Source organism: Neurospora tetraspora, assembly GCF_033439725.1.
Source record: "Neurospora tetraspora strain CBS 560.94 chromosome Unknown B0H65scaffold_10, whole genome shotgun sequence".
In the NCBI taxonomy this organism is placed as follows: domain Eukaryota; kingdom Fungi; phylum Ascomycota; class Sordariomycetes; order Sordariales; family Sordariaceae; genus Neurospora; species Neurospora tetraspora.
In genome coordinates this window covers 559,418-577,232 of record NW_026944392.1, presented here as the reverse complement: position 1 = coordinate 577,232, position 17,815 = coordinate 559,418, and the positions used below count along the sequence as shown (strand labels likewise).

At 26.0% G+C, this 17,815-nt stretch overlaps 1 protein-coding gene across 1 annotated transcript; it reads right to left on the bottom strand.

Moving 5' to 3' along the window:
* Positions 1–17,088: 17,088 nt before the first annotated feature.
* B0H65DRAFT_543245 (uncharacterized protein) lies at positions 17,089–17,537 on the bottom strand (the record flags this gene model as incomplete). Its single annotated transcript, XM_062829219.1, has 2 exons — positions 17,252–17,537; positions 17,089–17,132 (listed from the first exon to the last, which is right to left on the bottom strand). Exons 1-2 carry the CDS (start codon positions 17,517–17,519, stop codon positions 17,089–17,091), a joined length of 312 nt encoding a protein of 103 aa, XP_062676774.1. The 5' UTR covers positions 17,520–17,537.
* Between the last annotated feature and the right edge of the window lie 278 nt (positions 17,538–17,815).

Below are 17,815 nucleotides of genomic sequence, written 5' to 3'. Positions count from 1 at the left end.
TTTCGCGTAATAAATAATACTTATAATTTAATTTCAAACCGACTTTATTATTCTTTATTCTTTTTCTCTCTTCCTTTCGTAAAGGGGGGAAATTCACTCTTCGTTTCGATAGTTTTAATACAATTATTAAACTTGCTATCCCAAAACCAAAAATATTGCGCATTCCAACTCTTTAAACTCCCTTTTCTTTATAATTCTTTTTATTATCCCTACTAATCTCGAAGCATATTTTTACTATAATAAATAATAACGATTCTATTCTAATTAAAACTTTTAAATTATAGGATAATTAATAATTAAATAAAGGAAAGCAAATTATTAATTATACTATGTCCTAAAAGCAATTTTACTATAAAAAATATCTTTATACCATTACCTAGAATCTTATTATTAAAGCAGCCAAATTTTACTTTAACGAAATAAATCAAATCTTTACCGAAGAAGACTAGGCTATAAAAAGTGAAAACTAAGGCTTTAATATAAATTAAATCGTTAATATAAATATAATTAACAAGAAACTCTAATTTATCTCATAAAAATATCGCCGCATAATTGAAAATTATCCCGTTCTAGATCGCGAAACTTAACCATTTCATAAGAATAAAGATAACTAAACCTATTAATTTAAAAAGTATTATCGCAATTATATAAATTAATTCAAAATTAATAGTCGTAAAATTACTGACGATATAATTAAATAAGCCGTTAAAATACTAATTCGTCCTAATACTAATATATTTAAAATAGGCTCCTAATTTCAATTTCCTAACAATTCTTTTAATATTATTAAAATAATTAACGCTCCTTCTACTAATTTTTCGAATACTATTAAAATAACCAACGCTCCTTCTATCGATCCGATTTAAATCCCAATACCGCTTTTCTTATTACTAATTCCGGCCAACCAAAAAATTCCTCCTATATCTTTAATAGAATCTATCGTTTCACATACTGATTTAATTATACAAATCGCTACTAATCTTACCGAACAATTCGCTACCAACCTAACTACTATGTATTTCGCTAATATAATTTAAATAGAAGCGTTAATTCGATTCGTAGTAAAATAATAATAAGAATGTTAATTCGAATAACCTATTCCGATTGTAGCCGATACTTTTCCAATTTATTTTATTAAACTTTCCTAAAATATTATTCGTACTACCTAAGATAATATAACTTTAAATACTATACGTACTGTTAATTAGAATTAGGGTATAATACTACTATACTATAATATTATAATTAGGGCCCGAAATTTATATATCGCTAGCGCTACTAATTAGTTAAAATATCTTCTTATTAATTATAACAACCGGCGGCCCCTAATAGAAAAGTTTAAAAATGTACTACTTCCTAACCGACTATCTATTAAAAAGGATAGAAGCTATTATTTAAATATAAATTATTTAGTAATTTATATACTAGTAAGTAAGATATATCCTATTTAAATTATTTATAGTATTATAATATTTAATTATCCCGCTTATTAATAAATTAAATAAATTCCGCCGCCCGGTTATTACTCCCGCTAATAAATTAAAAATATCGTTCGCTTAATGAACTCCTTTACTTTAAATTTAAATTTCCTAATATTAAATCCCCAAAACTTCTGCTTAAATATAAAGTCCTCCTCCGGTTTAACCCTTCGTCCGTTAATTATATTAGATTCCTATTTAACCTATTAACCCGTAATAGCCCACTGTATATTTCGCCGAATCCCCTTCTATTAATTCTTCCTACTATTTAGTTAATTTTAATAATAATAATATAATATCGGATTCCGGAGCGTTTAATAAAATTATTTTTAATTTATTAAAAAGGATTAACTATTTAGAAAATTAAATTAACGAACGTTCGTATATACTTAACGGGAATTTTAATGATAAAATTATTTAATAAAAATCCTTTCACGTTAGAGAATATTCTATTTTAACGTAAATAAAGATAAGAAGAAAAAAAGTATTTATATTAATAATAAAATTATTATTTATATTAATTATAAAATTTTTCTTAACGCTATTTACGAAGCTTCGCTCATTCATATTAAATATTATAAGATTATTACTAATAATATTTAAACATTATTACGTAAAGCCGCCCTTTTTTAATAAATTAATACGCTTTCTAACTTTAAATATAATAAATTTTATAATAATTTCGATAGGATTACCGATACCCTTAATTGAATCTTCGGAATTAGGCCTAACGAAGCCTAAAAATAATTAAATACGTATAAATTCACCGCAGAAATAAATAAAAAAAGTAATTACGCTCTATACGAGTATTCTATTAAAATATCTATATATACTCGTTTATAGGGTAATAATAATGATTTCTAACTTTATATTCGCCTATAGAATAACTTATACCTAAAATTAAAATCCTATTACACTAAACCGGAATAGGGCGTATAATTTAGTAATTATATCGACGCCGTTATTAAGAAGGTTAAAGCGGTATATAATAAATTAATTGATCTTTCGAATGTTTTGTACTCTATTTTCTAAATATTTATAAATACCGATCATAATAAAGGCTCCTTTAATACCGCTTCTAACGAAGTATTAATAAACTTTAGGGAAATCTTTATTTATTAAGGCGACCGCGATAATTCGAAGGATAAAAATAATAAACGTTTTAATAATTAGAGTTCTAATAATTAGTTTAATTATAATAATAACGGTAATAAATCTAAAGATAATGAATTTGATAACAGATTTAGTTAGGATAATCGTAACAACGACTATTTAAATAATAATAATATTCGTTTCTATCGTTGAAGTAAATAATTTAGTAAATAGCAATTTTATAAGGATGGCTGCTATACTTATACTAATTAAATTAATATTTATACTAACGAATCTAATATTAATAATAGAATATTTAAATTCCAAAACGAAAATTATAATTTTATTTATAATTTCGAAGAAGAAATAAATTAATTTTACATAAATATATCGGCCTTTACATATAATAATAAATTCTCTACTTATTTTATTAATCCTCTTAATTTCATTATCCCTATATTTTCTAATAATATTATTCCAATTGCCCGGCCGACGCTTAAACCCGCGTACCTGGCCGCTATTCCTAATAGAAACGCTATTAAAAATATTTCCGCCGAAGGCTATATAGTAATTTTACTACCAAATTTACTATCTAATCCCAATTTTGCGGCGATTTCTAAATATTTAAAAGTAGCCTAAGTATTTTATAGGTTATTTAATCTTTTATTTAAACTTCAAATTACAATTTCGAAGGGTTTCTAAGAAACGTTCGAAAGGGTCAAAAAAGTAAAAATCGCGGATATTAAAATAAAATTACTTATACTAGTAAACGGTTGGAAATTAAATTTATCGGATATTAGATATTAAAACTAATATCATTTATTCGTTTTTATTGAAAGTTAAATTATCGAAATTATTCTTAATATTATATTACGAAATAGAAAATTAAATTTGAAAACAATTACTTTATATTTATAGGTTGATATTAAACCTAACCTAAAAATATTACTAATTATAATATACTTTAATTCGGGTTATTTATTAGCTATAATAAACTGTATATTTATTAATAACTTTTATATGAAAAGAAAAGTTAATAGTATTATAACTAATAATTATTTTCAAATATCTACCTTAATTATTAATAAATTAAGCCCGAATATATTATTAAATACCGACTTCCTTTGTTATTATAAAATAAAAGTTAATTTTAGTATTATTTGTTACTCCTTTTGATCTATTTTTGATATAAAAGTACGTAGCGAAATCTTTATAAAAAATTAAGAAGTAAGGGAAAATACGTTTATTACTAAGATTTTCGCTAAAAATAATATAGTTCTTCTTTTAAACCAATTAAATATTTTCTTAATACACTATAACGCCTAATTTAATAATTATTACGGCTAAAGTAAACGCTCAATATAAAATTTTTACACCTAATACCTTTTCTTATTAAATATTATTATACATAATAAAATACTTAAAATAATCTTATACATTAATTAATTTAATAAACTACTTTTTATTAACGTAAATATTCGAATTAATACAATTATACGCCCTTCGCCTAAAGTTACTAGAAAATAATATTTATTAACGCTTCGAACGTAATATATTTAGCCGCAGCAATCTAAACCGGAGTCTCTCCGGAATAATATACTATATATATTAATAAAAGTATAACGGATAATAAGGAAATTGTAATTTGTAAACTAGCTTTTAACGTCCCATTTTACGGATTTAAGAACCTTAATAATATTAAATTTATTCGTTCCAAAATAAACATTGATATTTATAATATTAATCCCGAATTTACTTAGTAAATTAAGAGCCTCCTAAATAAATACGTTAACGTTTTTAAAAATAAAGGGATCGTTCCTATAAAGAAAGAGGATAAAATACCTATCAATTTTATTAAAAAGTAGTAAAATTAGCGGAAAATCATTAAACTTTACCCTCTCGGAATTAAGGATTATAAATCCCTTAACAAAAGATATAATAAAATATACGCCTAAAGAAAATAATATTTTATATTATAATTTACGCCTATTATATACTTTATATTTATTATTTAATAGAAAATTAATAGGATTAACAAAGGTCGTACCATTATTAACCTCTGACCGCTAAATAATATTATTATCCCGGATATATATGTATTACCCGATTAAAAGAATATTATTAATATAATAGTCGGTAAAAGATTCTTTTCCATTTTCGACGCCGCTAAATCTTTCTGTTAATTACCCATTTTTATTTAATATTATAACGGTATGATAATAATTAATCCTCAGAGTTTTAATAATTTAATATCATTCTTATAAATTTTAAAAACTTTCCTACTTTCGTATAATACTTTATAGACGGATTATTCTTTAATTACTATTTATTTATACGAATATATATTAATCATATTATTATCTACAATACAATTAAAGAAGAATATTTATAATATTTAACTACTGTTATAAATTTATTTAATAAATACCGTATATATATTAGCGCTAATAAATCGTTCGCTGCCTTCCTATTTATTTAATTATTTAATAGTATTATTAACGGCGAGGGGATTTTATATATAGAAGATCGAATTAAAGCGTTCTAAAAGCTTAATTTTCCAGAAACTATAAATTTTTTAAAAACCCATTTCAATATGCCTAATTAATTACGTAAAAACACATTCTAATTCGCGGTTAAAGAAGAACTACTAAATGAAAAGAAGATTAAATTGCTAAAATGAATACGAGAATCGGGAAATTTATGATTAAGAGTAATAAAATACGTTCGGAAGGCCTATACTTCTAAAATTAAATTCGAACCGGTTAAGGAAGAATTAAACGCTTTTTATATTATATAAGAAAATGTATACAATTAAACGTATTTATTTTACTACGTTAAGAGCGAAATATTATTTATTAAAATAAACATTAATAAAAGCATTTATAAGGTCTACATTTTTCAATTTAAATACATATAAAATAGCGAATCTATCTTTAATATAAGTAAAATTCCCCTAATTATAATTAAACCGGTCTATATCCTATTAAAATTAATCATTCCGGCCAAAAAGAAATATAATTCTATAGAAACCGAAATTGTAACAATTATTTAGGCCTTATAAAAATTACGTAAAATAATCTAGTTTAACGAATATTATACAAAGATTATCATTAATTACGCTTTAACTATAAATATTGTTAAATATATTTCTGTATATACTATAAATTTAATTAAAATTAATTCTAAATTTACTAACGCTATCAATTAGGCTTCTTAATTTAATTTAAATATTTTCTATATCTTAAGCCCATTAAATATTGTTCTTAATACGTTATTTAAATTACCGATTATCGAGCCTACTAACGATAACGTTATTTCTAATAAATTTACCAATATTTAATCCTATTTTAATTATTTAAAGGAAATTAACGCTTTTAGTTTTATATATACACAAGTTTTCTAAAATACCCGTACTATAATTCCTATGATTTCCTCTATTTTTCACTAATAATTAATCGAGGCCTACCCTTCCAACTTTAAATATAGTAAAGTCCTTTAAATAATTACTAATATTAATTCTCTAAAATATATTTATATACGCCGGTCTAATAAGCGTCCTAATTTACCCGCCGGTCCTTACTTCCTTAAAAACGGCCTCCTATATTATATAAATTACTAAAATAAGCGTCGCCTCTATATCCTTCGCTCTTATATATAAAAAAATCCTATAATTCGTATATAACGAAAAATACTATTTTAATATTAATAGAATAATAAACGACTTATCCTTTTTCTGTATACGTTAGAAAATATAAATAGTTCGGGAATATATTAAACATTACGAAGTATATTAATAGAATTAGCGTAATTATTAATTAATTCTTAATAAATTTATACTAATTCGGACTTTTCCTAAATTATATTATATTAGTACTATAAATTTCATAATAAATATATTGAGAATTCCATTAATTAATACGATATAGAATATCGTCGGCTTCTACGAATTTGATATTATATACTCTATTATTTATAAATTTAATAAGAAAATACTCTTATTAATAGGATATTCTACTTATAGAGTACGAGAATAGGTTACTATTCTATTATAAGCTTTATAATATTATATTTAGGGTTTACTAGTCGTTGTAATTAGTAATTATAATTCAAAATTTATTTTCATTATGTAGTGCGGTATTTTTAAAATATTAATAGTAAATCTATTATTTTCGATAGTTTATTATACTTAAATAGATAATTAATCCGAACCTATTAATTAAACGGTAGTAATAGTAATTTGTGTATAGTACGCTATTAATATTCAAGTATAATTATTTATATTAATGGCCCTTTAATATAACTTAAATAATACTATCTAAGCTATTATTGGTATATTTTTAAACGAATTAATTTATAATTTTAACTTTAAATTTATAATTAATCTACTAACCCTGGATATAAAAGAAGTAACTATAGCGGAATTTTAGTGTTAGTACGTTAGGAATTCTAATTAGAAGCCGCCGAATTTATTAATAAAGTAAATATAGCGGCCAAAGTAAAATATAATGTCAAGTATTTTCTAATATCGTTTAAAGTTAGAAATAAAAAAATTTTTCGCTTCGGTAAAGGTTATTATCTATTAAATGATCCGAAGAATAAATAATTAATAAAACGGATAAATCCTTATGAAATTTTAAAAAAGGTTAGCCCTTTAATTTATAAATTTAATTTACTTTCTTTATAATATTTTTATCTAATAATTTTCATCGTATATTTATAGAAGCTAACCTAAAGTCCTAATTTATTCGGGAGAACAGTTCCACCTTCCTAACTTATAAAAATTCATAGTTAAGAAAAATAAGAAATCGAAAATTTAATAACTAAAAATTAAAGACCGAAGGACGTTAATTATTTCGTTAAATAGGCCGGATATTAAAATAAAGATAATATATAAGAACCGCGTTTCGAATTAATAAGGAATTCTAAAGAAAAGGTCGAAGAATTTGATATTAAATAACCGTTAGAATTACCGTTCCGGAATATTTATAAGAAAGTAATTTGGCGGTTAATTTATAAATCGGTCCGTACTTAATTAACTCTAACGTTTAAAATAATAATTCTTTTAATAAAAAGGGGGAAAAAAGGCGAAAACTATTTAATACGGAAGTTTAAAAATATTTTCCTTCTATTATTTTACTTCTTAATTTTAATTTTACTCTTCTTTTCATTATCTTCGTAAATAACTTATTAAAATTAATAAAACTTCGCGCTTTTAAATTTAAAGTCGTAGTAAACCTACTGAATTAAAACTACCGATTTATAATATATTAAGTATTATAAATATTTCTTTTATTTATTCTTTTATCCTAAATAAGCAATTCTAGTACGCGCACCTAAGGCCGCTAAAATTAAGTAATTACAATTATATAAAGTGATAAAGTAAATATAATACCCAGTAGATAATTAAAGGAATATAAATCTAAATAGGATCGAAGGCTTCTAATATATATATAACTCTTTCGATTTATTTAAAACCTTCCTTCTTTACTAAAACCTTTTATTTATTCTATCTTTAACCCTTATAAGTAGCCCTATCTTTACAATTGCTCGGTTTTATAATTATACTTATTATTTATTATACTTATTAATTAATCGTCTTATATTATCTCGCCTTCAATCTCACTTTTATAATAGAGTATAACGTTAAAATAATTACCCTATAGTTTAATTACCCTTATATTAAAATTATTAATTAGATCGTTTAAAACGGTAATCCGGATAACGAATTAATTACGTTAAATAGCAACCTCCGTTCAACTATATTAGTAATCGAATTAAATAATTGCTTCTCTGCTCTTACTAACTTAATTATATATTTTAGCCGCCTTTATAAAGAGGGCGTCGAGGATAAAATTATTGATATAGGTTACAATAGCCTCTATATCGTCGTTCTAACCTTTATTACTATTAATATTATTATTATAAGCGATTAAGCCCTTATAACTTTCTTTAATTATACTCGTTTTCAATATATAATTAACTATATTAATAATATGAACTTTATTTCGAACGACTTTAATCCTCACACCCGTTTTCCTTCGCGCGATAAAATTCACGCCCTTAATAATATTATAATTAAGAATATTAAAATCGGTAAAGAAGTTACCCGTTATTGAATACCTCCTATAATAATCTAATATTTATTTATATATTACGATAATTGCTTCGCTTTTATTCTTTATAATATTATTAAACGTACTGGCGTTTAAATCGATTTAAACCAAGCAATCTTATATATTATTAGTAGTTCTAACTATTATACTATAGCAATTTTCGCGTCCCTAAAATTTAATAGTATTATTCTTTATAATAAATTCGGTATTTAATAAGATTATTTTACCCACGATTATAATCATTCTTGTACTATAATATATAATTCCTCTACCTCGTTTATTTCTACCTCAATTAATACAATTTCCTATATTTACAAAAGTATAATTTTTTAACGATTTTAATATAACGAAGTCCTATTAATTATTCGTATTATTAATAATTATTTTAATAGTAGAGTCGGTGTTCCTATATAATTTATTTATTTTATCGGTTACGTAATTAATTTTAACGACCTCAAATTCTATAATATATAAAAGTAACGTTAATTCGGCTACTTTACTAAGTGTAAACGTAATATTCTTAATAGTCCTATAATTTTAATTAATATTATAAACGTTAAATGTTCCCTAATTTATAAAAGTCTACGTATGCCCTTCGCTAACGTTATTAAAGTTCGCGCCCGTACGGGAAAAATTCCTAAAGAGAATTCGGTCGGTAGAATTTACCTAATTAAGAATATAATAAGTTTTATATTTAACGAAGATTATAAAATATTCGACCTTATAATAAATACGGATCTTTAAAAACTATATAATAAAGTTAATACTATTATTTAAAATTATTATAATAAGATTGAAAAATACGGAAGCAAATTTACAAACCTACGGGCTTTTTTTAGACTATATTATACTATAATATAAAGATAGCCCTAAAGAAACTTATTAAATTATACGATAATAATAATTTTATATTCGTTAATTATATTCCTTCCTACGTTTAATTATTCGCCCTTTAATATTATAATTAGAAGGGTAATTTTAATAAATGAATTAATAGTTTCCTAGCGTACTTAAAATATTTATACCATACGCAAATTAATATAATTATAAATAAATATATTATGAATACTATTATTAATTCTCCTATTAAATTTATTAATTATATTAATATTGTTACTAAATTTGAATAAACTTTATCTTTTCTACAAAATAATTTAGTTAATTCCAATTATTATTCATTAATTATAATAAAGGAGTTACGTAATAAAATAGCCAAAATAAATAAAAAGATGAAAGAAATATGAATTTAGTACGTTCAATATTAGACCTCTACTCTCCCTAGCTTTTAATTAAACATATTACCGATTTTTCCATTAACTTACTCTATTCGTTCAAATATATTACTATATATCGTTCGGTTTAATATAATATCTGCCCAATTTACCTCCCGCTTTAATACTTTATTTAGAATCTATTCGCTTTATTACCGAATACTAGAAATTTAGTAGATTAAAGAAATTCCCCTTCTATTAATTATAAGCGCTCTCATTATAAGGGTAATATTTTCTTATATTTTAATAAGAACTTTTGTAAATTTAAGGAGGATTATAACATTTATTAACGGCGGACAATATAATTATTATATAATACTTTTAAAAACTTTAATTACGAAAATTAAGTATTATAATAATAATTGTAATAAATATATAGTATTTTTTTACAAAGGATACAGATACGGTTAAATATTAGAATTAATATTTATAATAATTAAATTTATTAGGATAAATATTAAAATAATAAATAATATTAAGAAAGGTTATAAACATACAGAAGAAGCAAGATTAAAGATGGTTGATTATTATAAGGATAAAAATAATCATCCTATGTTTGGTAACGATAATCTTCATAATTTATTTATATTTGGCGTTCTTATTAATAAATAGTAAATATTCTAAGCGGTACTTAAATATTTCTAGCCTATCGTAATATATACCAAATTAGGTATAGGTATACTTATTTAAATATATTACAGTATATAAAAGTATTTACCCCGTCGGTCTCTATTAAAATTAACGGATTAATCAATTATTACCTTACAACCTATTATTTATTTTACTTACACTCTGCGAAATCGTATGTGAAGTTCCAAATTGAGGCTTTCGATAATTATTATTTTCGTTTCCTTTAATGAGACTATCGCTAATCGTTACGTACTATTATTCTATCTAGCAACCAGTTACTTACTCTTTTATTCTCTGTTAATATTATTTCTAAAGTATATCTTCGCGTAACATTTAGAGTATATTGGGTCCGTTTAACGTAATAATATTAAAGGAAATACTAGCTTTTCAGAGCTAAGATATAGAAATAAAGTTATAAGTAGCTATAGGGTATAAATATATATTAATAAATAGTAAATAACCTGGCTTAACATTATAAACCGTTCGGGCTTCAAATATATTAATATGAAAAGGTGTAAACGAAATATTATTTATATTGAAAATTAAGAGGCTGTTATAGTAGTAAAGAAAAGAAGACATAAAACCGTCTACGTAGTAAATAAAATAGTTAATAGTATTAATATTAAAAATATAGAAGTCATTTAAAGAATTTAAAAAAGAATTTACCCTTCCTATAATAGAAAGGGTAATAATAATTAAACCGAAGGTAAACCTCTTAGGGGGTATAATAATAGCGGGTAATATATTATAAATTGCTATTACGTCTAACTGTTCCGAAGAAGGTTTAATATTAATATATTTAAATTAGTTTTAAAAAATAAAAGGACGTGGGGATTCCTAAGTCCGTTCTCGCTTACCGTAAGGTTTATTGACTTCGTTAATAAAAAAGATTTTAATATTAAAAGTATTAATATTAATGTCACTAGTTAATAAGTAATTATATTATTATTTATTAATAGAATCCTTCTAATCATTTTAATTTAAGAGTTACTTTACCGAGTACTTCCTTAAATATAATTCTTTAAGAGAAACTCTATCTGTACGTGGATAAAACTCTATCTGCACGTAGATCCACCTTTTTCCCCACACATATCCCTAACCTTGCCAACCCGCGCCCGCTCCGCACTAGTCTAGTACGTACCGCGCCCACTAAGCTCCTAGATTTCAAGCTATTATACGTATTTAAGGTTCGCATAGGCTATTCTCGTACTATATTAGCCACCCTAATTTAATTTAGCGATTTCTAAGTATATGCCTTATCGTATTGCTTCTTCTACTAAATTATATATATTATTACCTTCATTATATTCAATTAATTTATTTTAATACTAATATATTGTATTACTAAATAAACAAAGCGTTCGTATTTAATTAATGGTACGGAATAATATATTACTTTTTGATACGTTTCCCTAGTTAACCGTAATATAAATAGCTGATATAACGACCTAGCCTACGTACGACCGTAGTACGGATAACCCCAATTTTAATCCGATAACCGACCCTACCCTAATCGAGCCTACTCTAATGGAGCCTACCTTTACTTAGCTTATAAATATCGATAACTCTTACGATAGCGATTTTAACGGTAATGACTCTAATAGTGATAACGGCGGTAACCCTAATAGTAACGGTATTTATAATAACCGTTTCGTTATTTTCAAGACCTAATATAATAAGCTCGATAACTTCGTCAAAATAATTAAACAATAGGGTAGGGGGATAGGTTATTAATTAATTAAAATATAGTTAATTAATATTATTAACGATTTTAGTCTATCGAAAATCGATTTTATATATTTAATTAATAAAATCCGTCCCTCCTCTATTCGCAATCGTTTAATATCGATAATTAAACGGGGATGCCCTTAGAAAGGGGTCGCTAAAGCGTTAAAGACGAACTTTAGACGGTAAACTTTTAAAATTAAAGATAGTTGTAATATTTATACTCATCCTCCTAATAAAATAGTATAGATTTATAGGGTCTTCCAAATAGAATATAAGACTTTTATTATGTAGTACTTTAACTGCCCTATTACGCGCAATCGTAAAATTAGGCAGCAATTACGTAATAATTTTCCTAACTTTTATTTTACGATTAAATAATTACAAAATTTTTAATATATCTTTAAAAAGTAAATTAATATAGGGTATAACCCCTTATAATTTATTATAAAGCTATTTAATAAAAAGGGGGTCTACTTTGAAATTAATTAGGTAAAGACCTTTTAAAAGAGTAAACCGCTTGCCCTCTTCTAGAATAACCCCTAATATAAGGAGTTCTAGCGCTATAATCTCTAGGTTTAAATATACGATAATACGTACAAAACAAATAATAAGGGCCTCGCTTTCTTTCAAATTATTAATATAATTGGCACTAGGTATATTTTTAACTATAGTTTTAGCTTTATTAATAACGAGAGATAGGAGGCATTCATTTAATTAATAGATTGAATTAATAATTATTATAAAACTATTAACGCCTCTAAACCGATAATAATTATTATAAATTATAATATAGTAATGAGGGCGGCTATTAAACGAATCTATCTAATAGCGCGCTCTTAATTATATATTTTTTATATTCATAAAAATATAGTATTGAATATTAAGCGCAAATAGGATAAGAAGGTCGCCGCTTACGTTAACTGTATTTATATTACTATAAAGAAGGTATAGTTCTAATGAGAAATATCGGCATTAATATAGCAAGCAATTTAATTAGCCGCCTAGCTAGCTTAATTAACTTAATTTAATAATACAACGAATTTAAAATAGGTTAATAAAGAGGATTAATACGTAATTATTCGTATAAATCGATTAGTAAATAATATAAATTAATTACTTCTATTCCTTAATACTATAGAGTATTTAAGGACTAGACTTTACGATCTTTAGAAGTATACGTACTATACGTATAGTATTAAGGATTTTAATACTGCTTAGGAGAGGTTTAAGAGCTTCTTTTTGTAATAAATAGCAATTATTACCTATTTAAATAAAACGTACATTTTTATTAAAAACGAGTAGGCTGCTTATTATATTAACGAGAAGCTCAATTTTAGCTATCGTACTATATCGCTAATTAAATTAACTAATTATAATTTAAATAGTTTCATTATTAGCAGTAATATTCCCTAACCCCTAGATCTTGTATGCTATCTCCTTCTTATACTTTACCTATTATTTTGAACTATATTATTTACTATATATTTTATAATTTATTAATTGTCCTTCTATATATAGGTAATAATCTACTTATTAGAGCTGTTATATAGAATTTCAGCCTCCTTCGTATAATAAAGCGCCGAATCAATAAATACGTAGATAAAGAAATAAGATTTACCTAATAGGAACATTCCAATATATAATAATTAGGGGAGGCTCTTAATCAAATATATTAAAGGGCGCTTAAATTAATTATTAAATAATACAATATTGCTCTAGGTATTATCCCTACGGCCTAGAAACTAATCCCTAATAAATTAGAATTATATATAGGCAAATTTATTAAGCAATTTAACTTACTATACTCGCATTCCTTACTCTCTAACCTTCTTACCCGGCCTCAATAATTAAAACTAATAAAATAAAACTTTCACCCCCACTAATAGCTTAAAAGGAATTTATCTAATAAGAATAAATATTTTATTTATTATAATTTTAACCGTATAAAGAATTTACGTAACCGCCCTCGAAATGTAAGACCTTTTATATACGACTCTTACGCTCCTTAATTAATTATATTAATTAATATTCAAACTCCCTTACCCCAACCGACCGTATTAATTAATATTCGAATTCCTTTACCCTCTATAGTGCTGATTTAATTCTAAGTAACGGTATTATAAAATCCCTAGGGACGGGGACGGCCACGCCTCTAACCTACCCGCGGCTAATAATTTAAAGTAGGCCGCAACCCTATAATTTTAATACGAATAACGCTACTAATTTAATGAAATATATTTAAATAAGAGGGTATTAATTTAGAAATAAAGGATATAATAGATAATTAGCCTCCTACTTTATTATAGAAGGGACGAGGCCGCCCGCGAAGCTCTATATAAATTGTACGAAGAAGGAGTAGAAGAGAGAGAGGAAGTAGCTCTATATAGGGTAGAAGAGGCTATATTATTGATATTATAAGAAGAGGAAGTACGAAAGGAGGAAATATAAAGGGAGGAGGTATAAAAAGAAGAAGTATACCAAGTAATATTCTAATTAATATATAGGGTAGCCGGCGTAGCATACGTATCGCTAGTACGTAAGCCTAATAAATACTTTAGGAGGCTCTAGGAGGCTCTAAGAAGCTCTAGCAACCAAATTCACAATAAAAATCAAATAGATTAGTAATATATAAATTATTATAGATTAAGTACAATTAATTAATTTGAGTACAATATACGACCGGGCTACTAAATACCCTATAATATACTCTAAGACTACCTTATAAAATACTTAATATAAGTATATATCGCGGTACAAATTTGGGCGGGGTACTATAGTCTGAAGTTATATTATAAAATATTGTAATGCTTAGATTCTAGGCAAAATTTATAAAAGAATACATTTAATATATTAGGCCTCACGAAGGTTAGGGATATGTGTGGGGAAAAAAGTGGATCCACTTGCGGATAGAGTTTTTCTTCTCTAAATTATAAACGCAATTTAGAGTATTATTTAAAATAGCGTTCGTCGCTATATTTAAGATTATTACATACGCTACAAGGAGCTTAAATAATCTTTCGCTTACCCTTTATAGCGGCTACCTTAGTAGCGTAGAATACTTTTTATTCTTTTTCCTTTAATTTTTTTAATTATTATATTCTATTTTAAATATTTTAACATTCAAAATAACTTCTATTAGGGTAATTCCCTCCTTAATAATTTTATTAATCTTCCGGACGGGTAAAATATAATTATTTTAAAAAAAGTTTTCCCGAAATTAGTAGTACTAATTCTTTAAACCTTATATAAAATAATAAATTAGGAGTAATTTTAGGATTCTTAAGGATTTGTCTCAATAAAGTATAGTTTTGTAAGTTTCGATATATTCTTAAATATATTTAGAAATTTTATTAAAATTAATAAGTAATAAACTTTCCTACTTTTAAACTAATTTTTAATAAGATAGTCCTATTTGGCCGCTAGTTCAGACTATATTAGCGAAGTGTTTAAAGGCCTTACGTATTATAGTAATTAAATTTAATAAGGGCGCGGGGGTTTTAAGTAAATTAATGACTTATCTATTAATATAATTTAATATTACATTAAGGAATTATTTCTAAAATATAGGCTAATTAATATATATAATGTTATAATTATGTATGATTTATAATTCTCTTTAAGCCGGCGGTTTATTATTAATTAGGGCGGCTCCTATACCCAAAATAAATACGTATTATTAAATAGCCCGATCCTATTTAATTTAATTATTTATATTAATAAATTTAAGTAACTTAGAGTAACCGCTAATATTAAATTTGTTTTTAAATATATTAGGCCATAGGAAGTCATAATTTAAATATGCTAAGTAATTTAAAATATTAGAATATAAGTATAGTAGAGGTAATATAATAATAAAACTCTAAATATTTAAAGGATTTCAAAGAGTTAGAAGAAGCGAAGGCGTTAGAAAGCCCGAAGTATAGTACGTTAGTAAGCGAGGCGGAAGCAAGTAGGGAATATCTTTTACTTTTTTGGAGAAGCCGTTATTAAATAAGGTAAATATAATATTATGAGAAACTCTATTCGCACAGGGATAAAGCTCTATTCGCACGGGGATGAAAATATAATATAAAGTATAACTCGGCCAAATTTAAACGTATCGCGCCAATGGTAGTACTAAACTACTTATTAAAATTTAATAGATTTTAATATATAGGCCCCGCCTTTTACAACCTAAGAACTACCGAAATATTCTCTCTACTTAAATATTTTCTATTTAATTCTTTAATTAACTATTTTTCGACAATTAAAAATTACATAAAATTCTATAGAGGTTAGAACTATAAGACCGAAACTAATATCTTTAAAACGGCCGATTTTAAATAGATTTCACACTTTCAAAGTGCGCTAGCAAGCACTCTTTTCACAGTCTTAAATTCCGAAAATCATAAGATTAAAACTTTTCTTGAAAAAATTATTGATTAAAAGTATTTTTATATTTTAAGGAGAGTTATATATTATGACTATAAAGGATTTATATTTAATATGAAGATTGGGAAATAACGAAAATTCTAAGACTACTCTTGCGGTAGGAATTTTCGCCCTTTCTAATATAATAAATTTTGAATCTTTAAATGAAAATATAAAATAATGAAAAGTATATTACAAAGTAGCACTATCTTAATTTGTATAAGCTATAAAATATATACACGTGTAGGCTTAGGCTTGTTAAATACAGAAAAAATTGATAAAAAATAATTTTTCTTTAGGTATTAAAGAATTTTGTGATGGGGATCCTAAAATTTGTATAGATTTAGAACAAAAATGAATAGATTATTACAAACCAAATCGGGACCCACTGACATCCTTCTTGCGCAATCCTGTATCAAGCGTCATGACAGGGTCGCTCCTGCTTCCAACGTGATTTCACGAACGGATGGCTGTATGGACCCTTCCGAATTGCTTTCCGCTTGACACCTTCCCATCCGTTCAAACTTACTCCGCCATGCCCTCATGGATCGCTCCATTCTCCTCGGGAGGGTTCGGAATGCCATGGGCAGCGTTGAAGCACCGTTGACAGTGCTGGCCGAGGGCCCTCTGAGGGCGGTGCATGCAATTGGGGCACGTTCTACGGCCCACAAGCCGGTTGGGTACCTATGGTCGTCGTGAAGGAATACGACGGGGGTACCGACAATGGCTTCGACGATGACGGTGTACGTCGATACCGCAGCGGGAATATAAGGGGCGCAACAGGCCTTGTTGAGCATTACAGGCCTTGTTGCATATCTGGGGTTATTATATACAACAAGCCCTGTTGAATCTACAGGCCTTGTTAGCTGAGGGAGGGCTCTGATTGGTTGGATTTAGGCAGAAGGCCTTATAGGGGTCTTTGGCTAGTGGTCGTTATAGTGGTCTTTTTGGTGGTCTTAGATTTTGGCTTTAAAGTCCGGATGAGGGTATTCATACTTCCCGGTCCGCGCGAAACTTTTCGCGCGACGGAAAAAAAGCTGTCACTAGTTGGAATCGAACTGGCAATCACAAGAATGAGAGCGACGATAAGAAC